This window comes from Podarcis bocagei (genome assembly GCF_964188305.1).
Source record: "Podarcis bocagei genome assembly, chromosome: 2".
NCBI classification, from domain to species: Eukaryota; Metazoa; Chordata; class Lepidosauria; order Squamata; family Lacertidae; genus Podarcis; species Podarcis bocagei.
This window is the reverse complement of record NC_138126.1, coordinates 64,036,684-64,050,968: the sequence shown is the minus strand read 5'-3', so window position 1 is coordinate 64,050,968 and position 14,285 is coordinate 64,036,684. Positions and strand designations below refer to the sequence as shown.

Here is a 14,285-nt window from a genome sequence, read left to right as displayed (position 1 = left end):
ATATATATTTTGAGGCAGAGAATACAATTATTATAAGGAGAGCCTGGTGGCCTGTGCGTGACAGTCAGGATGTGTGTGCATGTGTGTTTGCATGAGAAAGAGAGAAAGGACATATGTGTATGAGAGAGAAAAACTGTGTTTGGGATATAATGTGGACTCCACACTGTTTGATGCAGGTGGTGTGTTTAGAAACTTTTTACATCTGAAGGCTTCTTTGTGCAGGATGCTTTTTGATGTAATTTACCTCCCCGTTGGAAAAACCATAAGGACCTCATCACTTGCAAAATGTGGCACATGTACCTGTTTTGCCACAACTATCTGACCTGGGAAATCGATGACAGCAGTTTCCTCTTTCCATACTTGCAGCAAATTACAGTGGTACCTTGGGTTAAGAACTTAATTCATTCTGGAGGTCTGTACTTAACCTGAAACTGTTCTTAACCTGAAGCACCACGCTAGCTAATGGGGCCTCCCGCTGCCACCACGCCGCCGGAGCACGATTTCTGTTCTCATCCTGAAGCAAAGTTCTTAACCCGAGGTAATATTTCTGGGTTAGCGGAGACTGTAACCTGAAGCGTCTGTAACCTGAAGCGTCTGTAACCTGAAGCGTATGTAACCCGAGGTACCACTGTATTCTAGGTGTGTGTGGTCTTTGAGGGCCTAACCTGATGTGGCTGTTAAACCTATCTTTGCATTCCCAGCAGGCGTGGAGGGAGAATTAAACCCTTTCTTCTCTTTCTCTTAAGGAAAACCTCTCCCCTTAAGCTAGTATTTATCTGAGGGGAAATCCTCCTGCTGACACCAACAAAAGCTTCCTTCCCAAAGCAAATAACAGCTTTGGAGGAAGGGGTTCCCCAAGACTGCAGTAAGCGAGGAAAGTGTTAAAAATTCCACCTGCACCAGCTGTGATCCTGTTAATGATCAACCCCTACCTACCCAACTGGTGCTGTATGCATCTTGTAAGAGACCTGCATGTTAAATACAGATTCACTTAAGTCACATCTAGTTAGTCCAGGGCCAGCACAATACAGTGGTACCTTGGGTTAAGAACTTAATTCGTTCTGGAGGTCCATTCTTAACCTGAAACTGTTCTTAACCTGAGGCACCACTTTAGCTAATGGGACCTCCCGCTGCCACTGCATGATTTCTGTTCTCATCCTGAAGCAAAGTTCTTAACCTGAACTATTTCTGGGTTAGTGGAGTCTGTAACCTGAAGCATCTGTAACCTGAAGCGTCTGTAACCCGAGGTACCACTGTACATTTTGCTACCTGAGATGAAGGAAAAGATGGCACACACCCAACCTAATTTCATAAACTGACTGTTGAATCTTAATTTCAATATCGGCAAAGGATTCTGTCTTCCACCACACCTGAGGGCAGCAGTTATAAGGGTCCAAGTCAGGTCCTGTGGCACACACAACACACAGCTCCGTCCCCCAGAATTAGGGTACAGCCAGGAGGCTTTCTACACTGTCCCCCATTCTAGCATTTGTTGCCTGACACAGTCACCTCACTCTGCCTAATGACAGGACTGGCCCTGAATTTGGCCTGGAGTATGTGACTATTTTCTCAAAACCTTTTTCTGGGAGTCTCTTAACATGGTGTGGGTGGGTGGGTGAGAGAGAGAGAGAGAGAGAGAGAGAGAGAGAGAGAGAGAGAGAGAGATTGTTTGTATATTCAGCAGAGCAATGCAAATAAAGAGCTCAGTGATTCTAACTTCTGAATGTCTTTGCAAGAACCAGAGACAGCCAGAGTATCTTCTTTGTCCAGAGGCCAGAGTAGTTGGCATTATTGTCAGGTCTGCAGAGGGGCTACACTGTCACTGCCCTACACAGGGTTCAAGCTGTTAACTCCACAGATGGGACTCCATATGGCACCTGGTTGGGAGGTTGAGGTTGGGAGGTTGAGTATTTGTTTTGTTGGAAACCTGCACCTTACCATTCCGCTGCAGTGATCTGAGATGTTACTTCTGCTTGTGTCCAAGCAAAGCACTCAGTGCAAGGGGGGAGGTGTTTTTACAATATTTCTTAGCATTGCGCAACCCCCTGATTTTACCATGATGAACAGTCAGTGGACCTCAATTCCCATTCATTCCTGTGTATATGTAACTGTTGCCTTCTCACTCCATTTTGTGTGCATAATGAAGTATCAGCAGGGAAATCTAGTTTGGTTTTGCTGGAGCGATGGCATTCTACCGGGGTGATCTGGGCTCAAATCCCATTAACGTTAGTAGGCTCATCGGATGTCCTTTTGCGAGTTGTTGTCTCTCAGCCTCTATTTCCCAAATGTATAAGAATGTAAGAGGAGCCCTGCTGGATCCTGCCCAGCATCCTGTTCTCACAGTGGTCAACCACAAGCAGGATTTGAACACAAGAGCACTCTTCTCTGCTGCAGTTTCCAACAACTGGTCTTCAGAAGCATTGCTGCCTTTGACCATGGAGGCAGAGTATAGCCATCATGGCTATTAGCCATTGATAGCTTTATCCTCCATGAACTTGTCAACCCTCTTTTAAAGCCATCCAAGTAGATAAAGATACTTGTGATCTACAACAGCATGAAAAATGTGACAAGGATTGTAAAGCACTTTGACATGCAAAGTGATATAGATGGTGGCGGTGAAGAAGAAGACTCTTGCCTTGTAAATCACATCGCAAATGAAATGAGTGCCACCTCTGAAAACTCACAGGGCTTGCTTATTGTCTTCCCCTTACAGGGGTTAATAAGGCTACTTGTATAAAACAGTTTTTGCCTTATAAGGTATCGTGTTTGCCTAGTAATATTTAAGATTGGCAAGCTGGTTTATTTATATCTCTTTGGGGGAAAGTTTTTTTGTATTTTGTTTTAAACAGTTGGGGAGGGCGGTCTACCTTGTTTCTATGAGGAATGTAACCTTGTTTCTCCAGCAATGCCAGACAGTTTGTAATCTAACTAAAGTGCCTGCTTTAAACCCCGTTCAACCCCGTTTCTTTCTGAAAAACTGTTTAGCTGAACCAAACTCATGTTGACTGAGTTTGGGTTAGAGGGGTGGGAGTTGATCTTGGAACGCTTGAACCCTCAGGAAAGTTCTGTACAGCTCACAATCCCATGTTTCCCTTGTCTTGAATACTAGTCCAAAAAATGATAGCCCCTACAAGCCCTGTGTTTTTCCCTTCTAGAATGCAGCATTAATTGCTTTATTGTGAATTTTAATTTGCATTGTTTTCTCTTTTCTGCAAGTTGCAAGATGGAAACGCTGCTGGTTGCAAGGGGAGGGGGATTGTAGCCAGCCAGATGGTCTGTAGGCTAGAAACATGATCAGCCAGTTTTATTCTGCATTGGTGGGCAGTTGTCATGGATGAGCTCATCAGCCTTTTCCAGCTCCAATGGCTGTGATTCCCGTGCTTATTATTATTACTAGCATTTATCTATTACTGGATGGGAATTTTCCAGCAGGCCTCATTTTCCAGGCCTCACTTACCCCAATGCATACTCACACCTCTCGCACCACATGCTTTACAATGGAGAAGATGTTCCACCTTTGAGATCTCCTCCTGCCTCCTTACGTTGGAATTCATTTTTCCATGGAAGGTGATTCCACCCACGTCTAAAGCTGTGGTTGGTTCTAAAAGAAATTCATCTGCAATTGTGCAATTGCAAAAGTTTTTAACCCAGAATAAATAAATGTATACCAGCAGGACTACTCCAAAATGAAGGGTCTGGAGGACTATCACTTAATAAAGGTAAAGGTAAAGGGACCCCTTACAATTAAGTCTGGTCGCAAATGACTCTGGGGTTGCAGCACTCATCTCGCTTTACAGGCCGAGGGAGCCGGCTTTTGTCCGCTTCCACAGACAGTTTTTCCGGGTCATGTGGCCAGCATGACTAAGCCGCTTCTGGTGAAACCAGAGCAGCACATGGAAACGCCATTTACCTTCCCGCCAGAGCGGTACCTATTTATCTACTTGCACTGCGTGCTTTAGAATTGCTAGGTTAGCAGGAGCTGGGACCGAACAACGGGAGCTCACCCCGTTGCAGGGATTCGAACCGCCAACCTTTCGATCAGCAAGCCCAAGCGGCACAGTGGTTTAAGCCACAGTGCCACCTTAATGAAAACTTGTAATTCATGAACAGGGACGCGGACTTAGAAAAAATATTGGGGGGGCCCGGGAAAGCTCATGAATAATAAATAAGCTCATGAATATGCAAATAAAGTGGCTCCGGCCTTAAATAGGGCAAGCCACGCCCCCCCCAGCCAGCCGATTGGCTGGCTGGGACACCTGGCCAGTCGGGATTCCCCTGTTCTCGCGGGATTTCCGGCAGTGCCTCCGATTAGGGCGCGCGGCTGGCTGGCTGGCGAAGGAGCAGGTGAGGAGGAGGCGAGGGACGGCGGCGGCGCTCTGCTGAAAGGGCGCCCGCCCGAGATTATTGGGGGGGCTGAGCCCCCCCAAAAAATTTTTTGAGGGGGCTCGAGCCCCCTCAAGCCCCATGGAGTCGGCGCCTATGTTCATGAAGAGATCTTGCTTCCTCCCATTCCTGGGAGTTGTCACACCCCTCTCAAAAGGAAGAGTTGTAGCTCAGTGGTAATGCAATTGCCTTGCATGCCGAAGGTTCAATCTTTGGTATCCCTGCTTGGGCTGCAGCGACGGAGCATATGCCCACACTGTCTGGAGCGAGCACATGGGGCACACCCCCAAGGGGGTGAAGTGCAGAGGGTGCCCTCCCACGTGCCACAGTTCAGGGTAGGAGAGGGGTGGGGAAGCTGTTGCTCACTCTCCTCCTCTCCGCGGTCAGGTCAGACCTAACTCAGCAGCAGAGCTGCTATGGCCAGGCCGTGGCCAAGGAAAGCAGGTGGCAGCTTTGCCGCTCACTCTCCCCTTGCTCTCCACTACCGGGTCAGACATGACATGGTGGCAGAGCTACTGCAGCCGGCCGCGTGGTGCCTCGCAACCAAGGAGGGTGGGCAGCAGCATTGCCACCGCCTCTTCTGCTCTCTGCCGTCAGGTCAGAAGAGTTGCTGCCGCCAGGTGCCAGGTGTGCCACGGTCGAGGAAGGTGGGCAGCAGCACTGCTGCCCACTCACCTGCTCTTCTCCCCTTGTTCAGGGTGGAGCTGCACAAGTGCTGCAGCCAAGGCACAGCTCCTTCTGACATGGAGCCAGGCTCCAATGAAGGAGCCTGCTGCGGGGGCGCCTGCCTGCGCCCCCTCTCAAAATTGCACGTGGGGCCATGGCACCCACAGCACCCCCCACACACAAACACACACTGTTGGGCTGGAAATGTCCCCAGTCTGAACACCAGGTGAGCAATTGCCATTCATTGTGGGGCTATACCCAGCTAGATGGACCTATGGTCTGCCTTAGTAATGAACAGCATCCTCGGTGTTCCTAAATGAGTTTCACCCTCTTTGATCTGACTGTGCCAAAGCATAGCATCAGAGCTCAAGAGGGGAGAAGTGCCAATGGGCTAGAGGTACAAGCGCTGCTTCTGCAGTGGGCTTTGAGAGCCCTGTGGGGAGGAGCGAACTCAAGTTCTGTGCAAAGCAGAGTAATACCTCTCATCCTGCTTACAAGCTATTTATCTCCCGCGACTGAGGCCACAGCAGTGTTCTCTGCCTTGCCAAAATGAACTTAATTATCAAGAAGCAACAGTGGCTAATTTATGTGAGACGGGACAGGATCAATCGAGTGGGGATGCCACCTGATTAGCTGGCAGAAGCGGGAAACACACACACATGCACAGACGATTCCCAATGAGATCTGGAGAGAGAGGTTCTTATTTTCTGTTTCAGTGGCAAATGCACACAGTTAAAGATACAGATACCTCACCCCAGCACGCCCCAGCAATTATGGGCTTATACAGGTTGGAGTGACTTGTCGACGCAACATCACAGAGATTGGGTAGTTACTGCAGCAACCCACGTCTAGCAGTGTGACAGGCTGAGGAAGATATCCCAACAATCCCATGCTTTTCAAGATTAGGGCAAATGAGCCAGGTTAAGCTCTGCCAAATCAGTTTCTTTCATCATCAGGTTAGTGTTTGTTTATATGGAGCCACACTGGTTTTGGAGTAACATATAACTCTTAATCAAGCTTCCTATCAGTGGCGTAGCGTGGGGGGTGCAGGGGGGACCGGCCGCACCGGGTGCAACATCTGGGGGTTAGGGTTAGGGGGCGCAAATCCACGGGTTAGGGGGTGCAAATTCACGGGTTAGGGGGCGCAAATTACTTGCCTTGTCCCGGGTGCTGACAACCCACGCTACGCCACTGCTTCCTATAACTGGAATAGGAGCTGCTCCAAGCAAATGGATCTACATTGTAGCTCTTATTGTTTAAAGCTGCTGATATGTTTTTTTCTGAGAAAGGACGTGTGCTCCCAAGAGCTGAGTAGCATGCGAATTTTGACTGTCTGTTTGAGCTCTATGTTCCTCCGGAGCAGGGGTAGGCAACCTAAGGCCCATGGGCCGGATGCAGCCCAATCACCTTCTCAATGTGGCCCACAGACAGCCCAGGAATCAGCATGTTTTTACATGAGTAGAATGTGTGCTTTTATTTAAAATGCATCTCTGGGTTATTTGTGGGGCATAGGAATTCGTTCATTTCCACCCAAAAAATATAGTCCAGCCCACCACATGGTCAAAGGAACGGTGGACCAGCCCATGGCTGAAAAAGGTTGCTGACCCCTGCTCTGAAGTCACCACTCCATAGCAGTGTCACTGGAGCAAAGCTGATGGTCTCTGAATCATGTAAGCACAATGACTGCCAAACTTAATCCCACTAGTTTGACCAGTGAGGCATTAAAAATGTGTTGGGTTCAGCTCCTTTGTCTATTAGGAATCAGGGGCTGGTGATGTAGTTATTTAACTATACAGAACTGCTTTGCATCAGAGTCACTGGAGACTAAAGATTAAGATTGGTTGTGTTTAAAGTGCCTATGAATAAGATCCTAATTTGAAATGCATTGGGCTTAAGAAAGTGCACTGCTGCATGCATCTAGAGATTTTTCTCTTCTTTCTCATAGTTATGGATGTGAGCATCAATAAATTGGCTGATAAGCTGTCTCCTACTATACACTAATATATGAAGAGTTATTCAGCGTATAACAAATCCTTAAGCTCTAGTATTCAGCTGCATGGACTTCTGAGTCTCTCACACCTAGAGTTCTGTGATGGTAGGAATGCCACCCCACTCGCTATTACCTTAATCCTCCTAATCGAACTGAACAGGTAAAAAAAATATGATTCTACCTTGCTTGCTTAAAGAAATCTTAGCAGAATGAACTCCCGAGAAGGGAAGGAACTGGATCTCCCTTCATTCCTTTTCAAATTCCATTGTGTATGAATCATTGCCATAATAGCAGGGCATGCTTTGGCTTACAGCCAAAATCCTTGTTCATGTCCCATCAGCTCAAGATGTATTGCATATTGGCAGCTGTTTCCAGGCTGCTCCAACTCATGTCCTCAAAGCTATATTCCTAGAATGAGCTGATCTTTGGCTGGCTTGGCCAGGAGGCAAAGAACGTGCATACTAAAGTAGCCTCACTCAGATAACGCAGTTACACCAGGGTCCCACCTCCTGAGTGTAAAGGCCCAATCAGTGAGTGCTTCTGGGTTCCTTGGAGGAAGGACAACACAAGAGCCCACATGAAACAAAGCCTTATGAGGAACAGTTGGAGGAACTGGGTATGTTTAGCCTGGAAAAGAGGAGACTGAGAGCAGATATGATAGTCATATTCAGATATCTGAAGGGCTGTCACATGGAAGAGGGAGCAAGCTTGTTTTCTCCTGTTCTGGAGAGTAGGACTCAAACCAATGACTTTAAGTTACAGGAAAGGAGATTCTGGAAGTGGAACAGTCTGAGGTTTTTAAGCAGAGGTTAGATAGCCATCTGTCATGAATGCTTTAGCTGAGATTCCTGCATTGCAGGGGATTGGACTAGATGACCCTTGGGGGACCTTCCAACTCTACAAGTTGATGTTTCTGTGATTCTATGGTGCAGTAGGGTGACCCACAGGGTGACCTTGGGCTAGTCATTGTCTCTCAGCCTACGTCACAGGGTTGCTCTGAGGATAAAATGGGAAGGGGAGAACCATGTAGACCACCTTGAGCTTCTTGGAGAAAAGTGACCTCTCAATGTGGTGGTGGTGTAATAAATCAAAGAACGATGGGACAGATGAGGTCTTGTGGGCAATCTAGTCTGGGTCCCTTCTTGACACAGATAATCCAAAGCTAGAGCATCCCCAAGAGATAGCTCCCTTTGCTTGAAGACCTTCATTGAGTAAGAGATCTCTACCCATCCCTCTAGGTCATTGGTTCCATTGTCAAACTGCTCTTACCATCAGCACGTTTTTTCCTAAAGTTCTATCAAACTCTGCCCGTAGAATAAACAAACCCACACAAAACCCACAAAGTGTTGGATCTTTCCTCAATAATCACCAGAGTGGCCATAAAATGTAGAAGTACCAGTCAAGTTTATTGCTGAGGACTAAGTGCACAAGCATTGCCTACTCAGACACTTTCTGGTCTTTTACAAGCATACGCTTTAAGTCTTCCCGGGGGACCGGATTTTGCAACTAAATGTACCTCATTCTCTGGAGAATGTTCCTGATAAATGTTTCCATTGTGAGTTTAATATTCCCGTGGCTCCTAGCTGAAAGATGGTAAGACAAGGACTGAAGAAGTTACTCAGTAGGAATGATGTTGATGGAGATTTAAATGGAGCAGGGTAAGTATGTTCACTGTCAATGGAGATGATTTTGTACCTCAAAGTGGTGACCAGTGACTGGTGGCAGAAGGAACCTTCAAATGATTGGGGAATTAAGCAGGACTTTGTATCAAATGTAGATAGAGATCCTTATCCTGAGAGAAAGAAAGACAGTGACACTGTATACAACTTTAAAGTCTCACATCAAATATAACTGATCCGTAAGAATGACTCTATTATCTGAAAAGAGAGACAATTTATATACTTCTGTAACCCAAGAAAATCTTTAATAAAAAAGATTTTTTAAAAAGAAATTGGATGTAGTTTTAAGATTTGGCAGTGGTGCAGGAATATTGCTATTAGTTTTCAGGTTTCCCCCCAAAAATTTTTTTAAGGCAGAGGCACTACATCTGAGAATTGCATGGGAGCCCCACTATCTGTCTCTTAAGGGAGGCCTGTGCCTTGATTCTCTATGTGTGTGGACAGACTGCAGTGACTCAGTGGTGAGAGGGAAACACTTTGTACATGTTCAGAGATACCTTTCCTCGCATATATAATACTACTTGTGCCTGTTCCTTTAAAGAAGAGGCACGGCCTCAGGTTTGTGTTGGTAGTACTAAATAGGTCCACTTAAGTAAGTCGAATGTAAGTTGTCTGATACAGAGTCAGAGCTCTCATCCCTCCAGCTCAGCATCATCTTCCCTGACTGGCAGTGTCCACCCAGTGTTTCACACTGGAGTGTTTCCCAACCCTTCATAGTAATTCCATGAATTGAACCTGGGACCTTCTGCATGCAGAGCATGTGCTATTGGCCCTACCTCGATGTTTAGCAGGCCCAGCAAGGGTGGGAAGGACTAAAGCTCAGTGGCAGAGTCCATGCTGTGCCCAGGTTGGGCATATTTTGTTGGGCTGAAACCCCAGAAAGCCAGCGCCAATCGGTGTCAATAATACTGAGCTAGATAGGCCAGCGGTCTGACTCAGTATAAGGCAACTGCCTGTGTTCCTTTGTACTTACAGCACTGGCGAGAATGAATATGCCAAGAGCTGTAATCCTATGCTATTATTACTTTGGAGTAATTCCATGGTACTTATTTCCAAGTAAGCATACATATGATTTAGGATTAGTCTTTGGCCAGTACACTTATCTGGAAGCCGACTCCTGCTGCAGCCACTTCCAGTTGTACACATCAGGCTGGAGGGGGGGGATGTTACAAAACACACTGGTATAGAAGACTTTTTCACATTACAACATGCACAAGTCCTCGTATATGAGTATGGGGCGTTGTTTAACCTCACCTTTGATCTCATAAATAGGTTAGTAAAGAGGGGGAAGCAGAAATTGGAGGCTCCTGATCTGTGACACAAGCTCAGTTACTGCCTTTCCAGGCTGCACTCCCTGCTAACTTGCATCCTATAGTTCCTCTTGCATCAAGCAGAATCCTCAGATTATGCACACAGCAGGAGTCTTCTGCAAACTGTGAAGCATCTTAAACTTGGCTACAGAAGTACAGCGAGCAGCTCGCTGGTGTTGCTGTTCAACCTTTTGGGGTTTTGTTTTTAAGGAATCTGGCTTTTAAGTGAAAGTAAAGGGAAACGTGCAAAGGAACAAAGAGGTTAGTGTATTGTCATCTGCCTGCGTCTGTAGTAAAAATACATTAAAATTGCCTCCCTTCAGCTAGTAAATTTACATCTGCAGCTATTTTAAAAGACTACTATGTAGGCGGGATATTTCCAATGGCATGTGCAACTATATTAGGAACCACATGAGACTAAGCCATCTAGCAATACAAAGTGTTTTAGCAGTTTAACCCAGGATGTAATTCTTGTCGGTTTTCAGTAGAAGGGTGGACAGGTATCTACACAAGATGCTTTAGGTTTAGGATATCCTGCTAGGTGAGCTAGGTGACCTAAGGGTAAATTACAAAACTCCCCATCCCATTCAGGTCTATGAAAGCAAATTAGAATTTGGCCATTGACTCAAGTGGGAAGTGGATTCTTTCCAGCTCTAGAGTCAGTCAATATTCAACTCTGCCAGAGGCTAACTCCTAAAACAGGAGATTTCAGAGCCCACATGTATCTGAGTGCCACATCAATTGACCAGGAGTCCTTTCCCTTGATTCCAGATGTGTGTGGGTTCATTGAGGTTGCTCAGTGGTGAAAAAGAGACACACACTCTGCACATGTTTAAATGCAGAGTCTTGCAGGCATTTTCCTATGTGAGATTCTGGAACTGAAGACAGATCTGGAGATGAATTTTGTTTCCCATTAAGACGGGGATGGGGGACCTATGGCCCTCCAGATGCTATTAAACTCCAGTACCCATCAGCTCTAGCCAGCATAGCCTATAGTTGTGGGGAGGGGAGGTGTAGTCCAGCAAGGGTCACAAGCTTCCGACCCTTGGATTAAGCCCCAAATATAAGCTTCTGTGTGGAGGTTTTGGATTTAAGAGACATCTGTATCAACTCAGAACTACTAATGCACAGTTAATTAACTCGACCTGAGTTTTGGCTCAGTCAGAACATCCTTTGAGTCCTCAATACTCGATGACTAATGACATGAACTGCTTCCACTGAAAACGTGCCACTAAGAGGTGGCAGGAAATCCTTGCCTGTGGTGTTAGGTTTACGATGACTGATTTCTACAAACCTGCATGTTGTCACTTGATGCTGCAGCTGCTGAGTGAAAGGCACACAGGCACAAACCAGCCCTTAAATTTGTTCTGCCCCAGAAGCAGAAGCATGGGAAGGTGTACCTGCTTTACTTCTGCACTCATGTCTATGGTCTAAACCACTCTTGGGCTTGCTGATCGGAAGGTTGGTGGTTCAAATCCGCGCGTTAGGGTGAGCTCCCTTTGCTCTGCCCCAGCTTCTGCCAGCCTAGCAGTTTGAAAGCATACCAGTGCAAGGAGATAAATAGGTACCACTGTGGTGGGAAGGTAAACAGCATTTTTGTACACTCTGGCTTCCGTCAGGCTGTCCCGTTGTGCCAGAAGCAGTTTAGTCATTCTAGCCACATGATCCAGAAAGCTGTCTGTGGACAAACGCCAGCTTCCTCGACCTGAAGCGAGATGAGCGCCGCACCCCACAGTGGCCTTTGACTGGACTTTACCATTTACCATGCTGAAATGCAGCTATGGTGCTTCCTATTAGAGAGAAGGGCATGCTCATTATATTTTTGTTTGCAGCTATGGAACTGGCCCAAACAAAAGCCAGTTGCAGCATATTCCTGTACAGTTCTGTTTAGAAGTGCACCCCACTGAACTGAGTTGGGCTTACTCCTGGGAAAGTGAGCACAGGCCTGCTCTCTTGGGCAGGGTGCACATTGCTCCCCACCCCCTGCATTTTATATACTTTGCTTGCCTGTTTCAAATGTTGTGCATTTTCTGTTTCTTCTCCTGGAACTATAAGCACCAGTTTTTATTTCTCCTAAAACTTGGCTGAATTTGCACAACTGTGCCCATTAAATAAATTAGGTGCAGTGCACTGGGAAAAGTGTGCTCCAAAGCAGGGGAGGGGGCGGTATCTTAAGATTGGGTTATGAAATATCTGCGTTCTATAAGCATGAAGCCACTGACTTAAACCAAGTCTTAGGAGGAACGTTGGAGGAAGATGGAGCAAGCTTGTTTTCTCCTGTTCCTGGGGGTAGGACCTGAACCAGTGGCTTCAAGGTACAAGAAAGGGGTTTCCGACTAAACATCAGGAAGAACTTTCTGACAGCAAGAGCTGTTGAACAGTGGAACAGACACCCACAAGACATGATGGACTCTCCTTCCTTGGACATTTTTAAGCGGAGGTTGGATGGCCACCTGCCATGAATGCTTAGTTGAGTTTCCAGCATTGCAGGGGGCTGGACTAGATGGTCCCCCAGGTCCCTTCCCACCTTAACTCAGTTCTATGGTTCTGTGACAGAGTTGTGGCCACTGGCTTAGTTGCCTTTGCATAGGATTAAATGAATCCACAGAGGACAGCGCTGCTCAGTGGCTGCAGTAGCCCCATATCTAAGAATTGGACTTGCTAATTTTACACTGTCAATTCAGATGCTAGTAGATTCAGGACCCCAGAGTCAGGTGAGATCAAAGAAAAGTACTTCTTCACACAATGCACAATCTGGGCAATTAATTGATTAATTTAACTCACACAATACACAATTGGCATTCACTACCACTAGATATAGTGACAGCACATGACTGATATAGCTCTAAAATGGGGTTCATTAGATACTTCTGTGGAGAGTGGATCTATCAGTGGCTTTTAACCCTAACAGATAAATGGCAGTATGTAGCTGAATGCCAGGTTTGGAATTCGGGGGCAAGTGTGACGAATGTGATTGCTGTCATGCCCTGCTTGATCACCTCTGTGGGAAAGGGGGTTGCTTGGCTAGATGGATGCTTGGTCTTACCACAAAGTGCTTTTCTTGTGTATTCTGATGCCATTTTCCCTCTACACAGACAGCACTTCAAAGCCGCTTACAACTAACAATAACGGGAAACAGAGGACAATATTATCAAAGGTATACATTGAAATTGCAAAAGGTCTATGCAATCCCATGTTTATTTACCTCTGATTCTGTTTAGAAGTATCTCTGATTGTTGAATTTGGAGAACTTGCATCCAATCAAGCTATCTCAATCAGGTTCTTCTTTCAGTTTCTGGCTGGTCACTGTTGGTGACAGAAGGCTGGACTAGATGGATCTTTGGCCTAAGTGATGTTCTTAATATTTCAGTTTTAGTTTTATGGCTTCAGTGTTATATATAATATAGAAAAGCAGAATTTTAAAAATTCTTTAAAATGTCATAAAAACAAGGATAAAATCTGGCATGGGTTTTGTGTCTCTGAACTGATGTGTATTACACACACACACACACACACACACAATTAATATATGTTTCGTGTTCTGCATTGGGCTAACTCTTCCTCCATATGCAAAGTGGGGAGACAGATAAGTCCATTGCCTGGCTGGGATTGTTTTACTCAGTCATACTCACCTGATTTCTCCCCTTTCCTTTCCAGGTAGCACCTGACCCAAAGATTCCCACTAGCAACACTGAATGAGAATTCCACCATTGCCTAGAGCTCACTAATTCAGTTGGCAATATGGATTTCGTGATGAAGCAGGCCCTAGGGGGTAAGTCTTCCCTTCCTACTCTCAGCATCCATTCTAAGCCCCATTCCATTATGCTCTTGCTACTGGACCTCTAGCTTGAGACAGATTATTTGGGAAGGGTGAATGTGGTTTACAGGAGAGCTCACTTCTCAATGTGTTTACATATACTCAAACCAGTTTTGCCTCTGCTAAACAGGGTTTTTCAGGTCTCTGCCCAGAAGGAAATAGGACCTTTCAAGGTCCCTTCCGATTCTAGCATTCTGTCTATGATTCTGTATCCTGTGCTGATAAGCAATGCTCAACTATGGTTGCTAAGTTATGCTAAACACTTTAGGTGTGCTGAGAGTGCATGGATGACTCTAAAGGCCCCCTTTAGCCCCACAATCCTTGCTGTGTAGACACCAGAATCTGTTTGTGTACAGATTGTTCTGTTTGGGTAGTGATCAATCAGAGCTTTATGTAGAAGGAGCAGCAAATGTTCTCATTTTGTGCATTCCCAAATATTT

General features: G+C 46.0%; 1 protein-coding gene across 4 annotated transcripts in view; it reads left to right on the top strand.

Moving 5' to 3' along the window:
• Positions 1–14,285, top strand: part of CPLX2 (complexin 2) — a 123,479-nt gene that overhangs the window by 93,645 nt on the left and 15,549 nt on the right. For 3 of the 4 annotated variants that reach the window (XM_081184999.1, XM_081185001.1, XM_081184998.1), the window contains exon 2: positions 13,686–13,800. In XM_081184999.1, the coding sequence (XP_081041125.1) occupies positions 13,770–13,800 (31 nt within the window). In that variant the 5' untranslated portion in view covers positions 13,686–13,769. The remainder of the gene's footprint in view (positions 1–13,685; positions 13,801–14,285) is intronic. The other variant, XM_081185000.1, reaches the window with a different exon arrangement.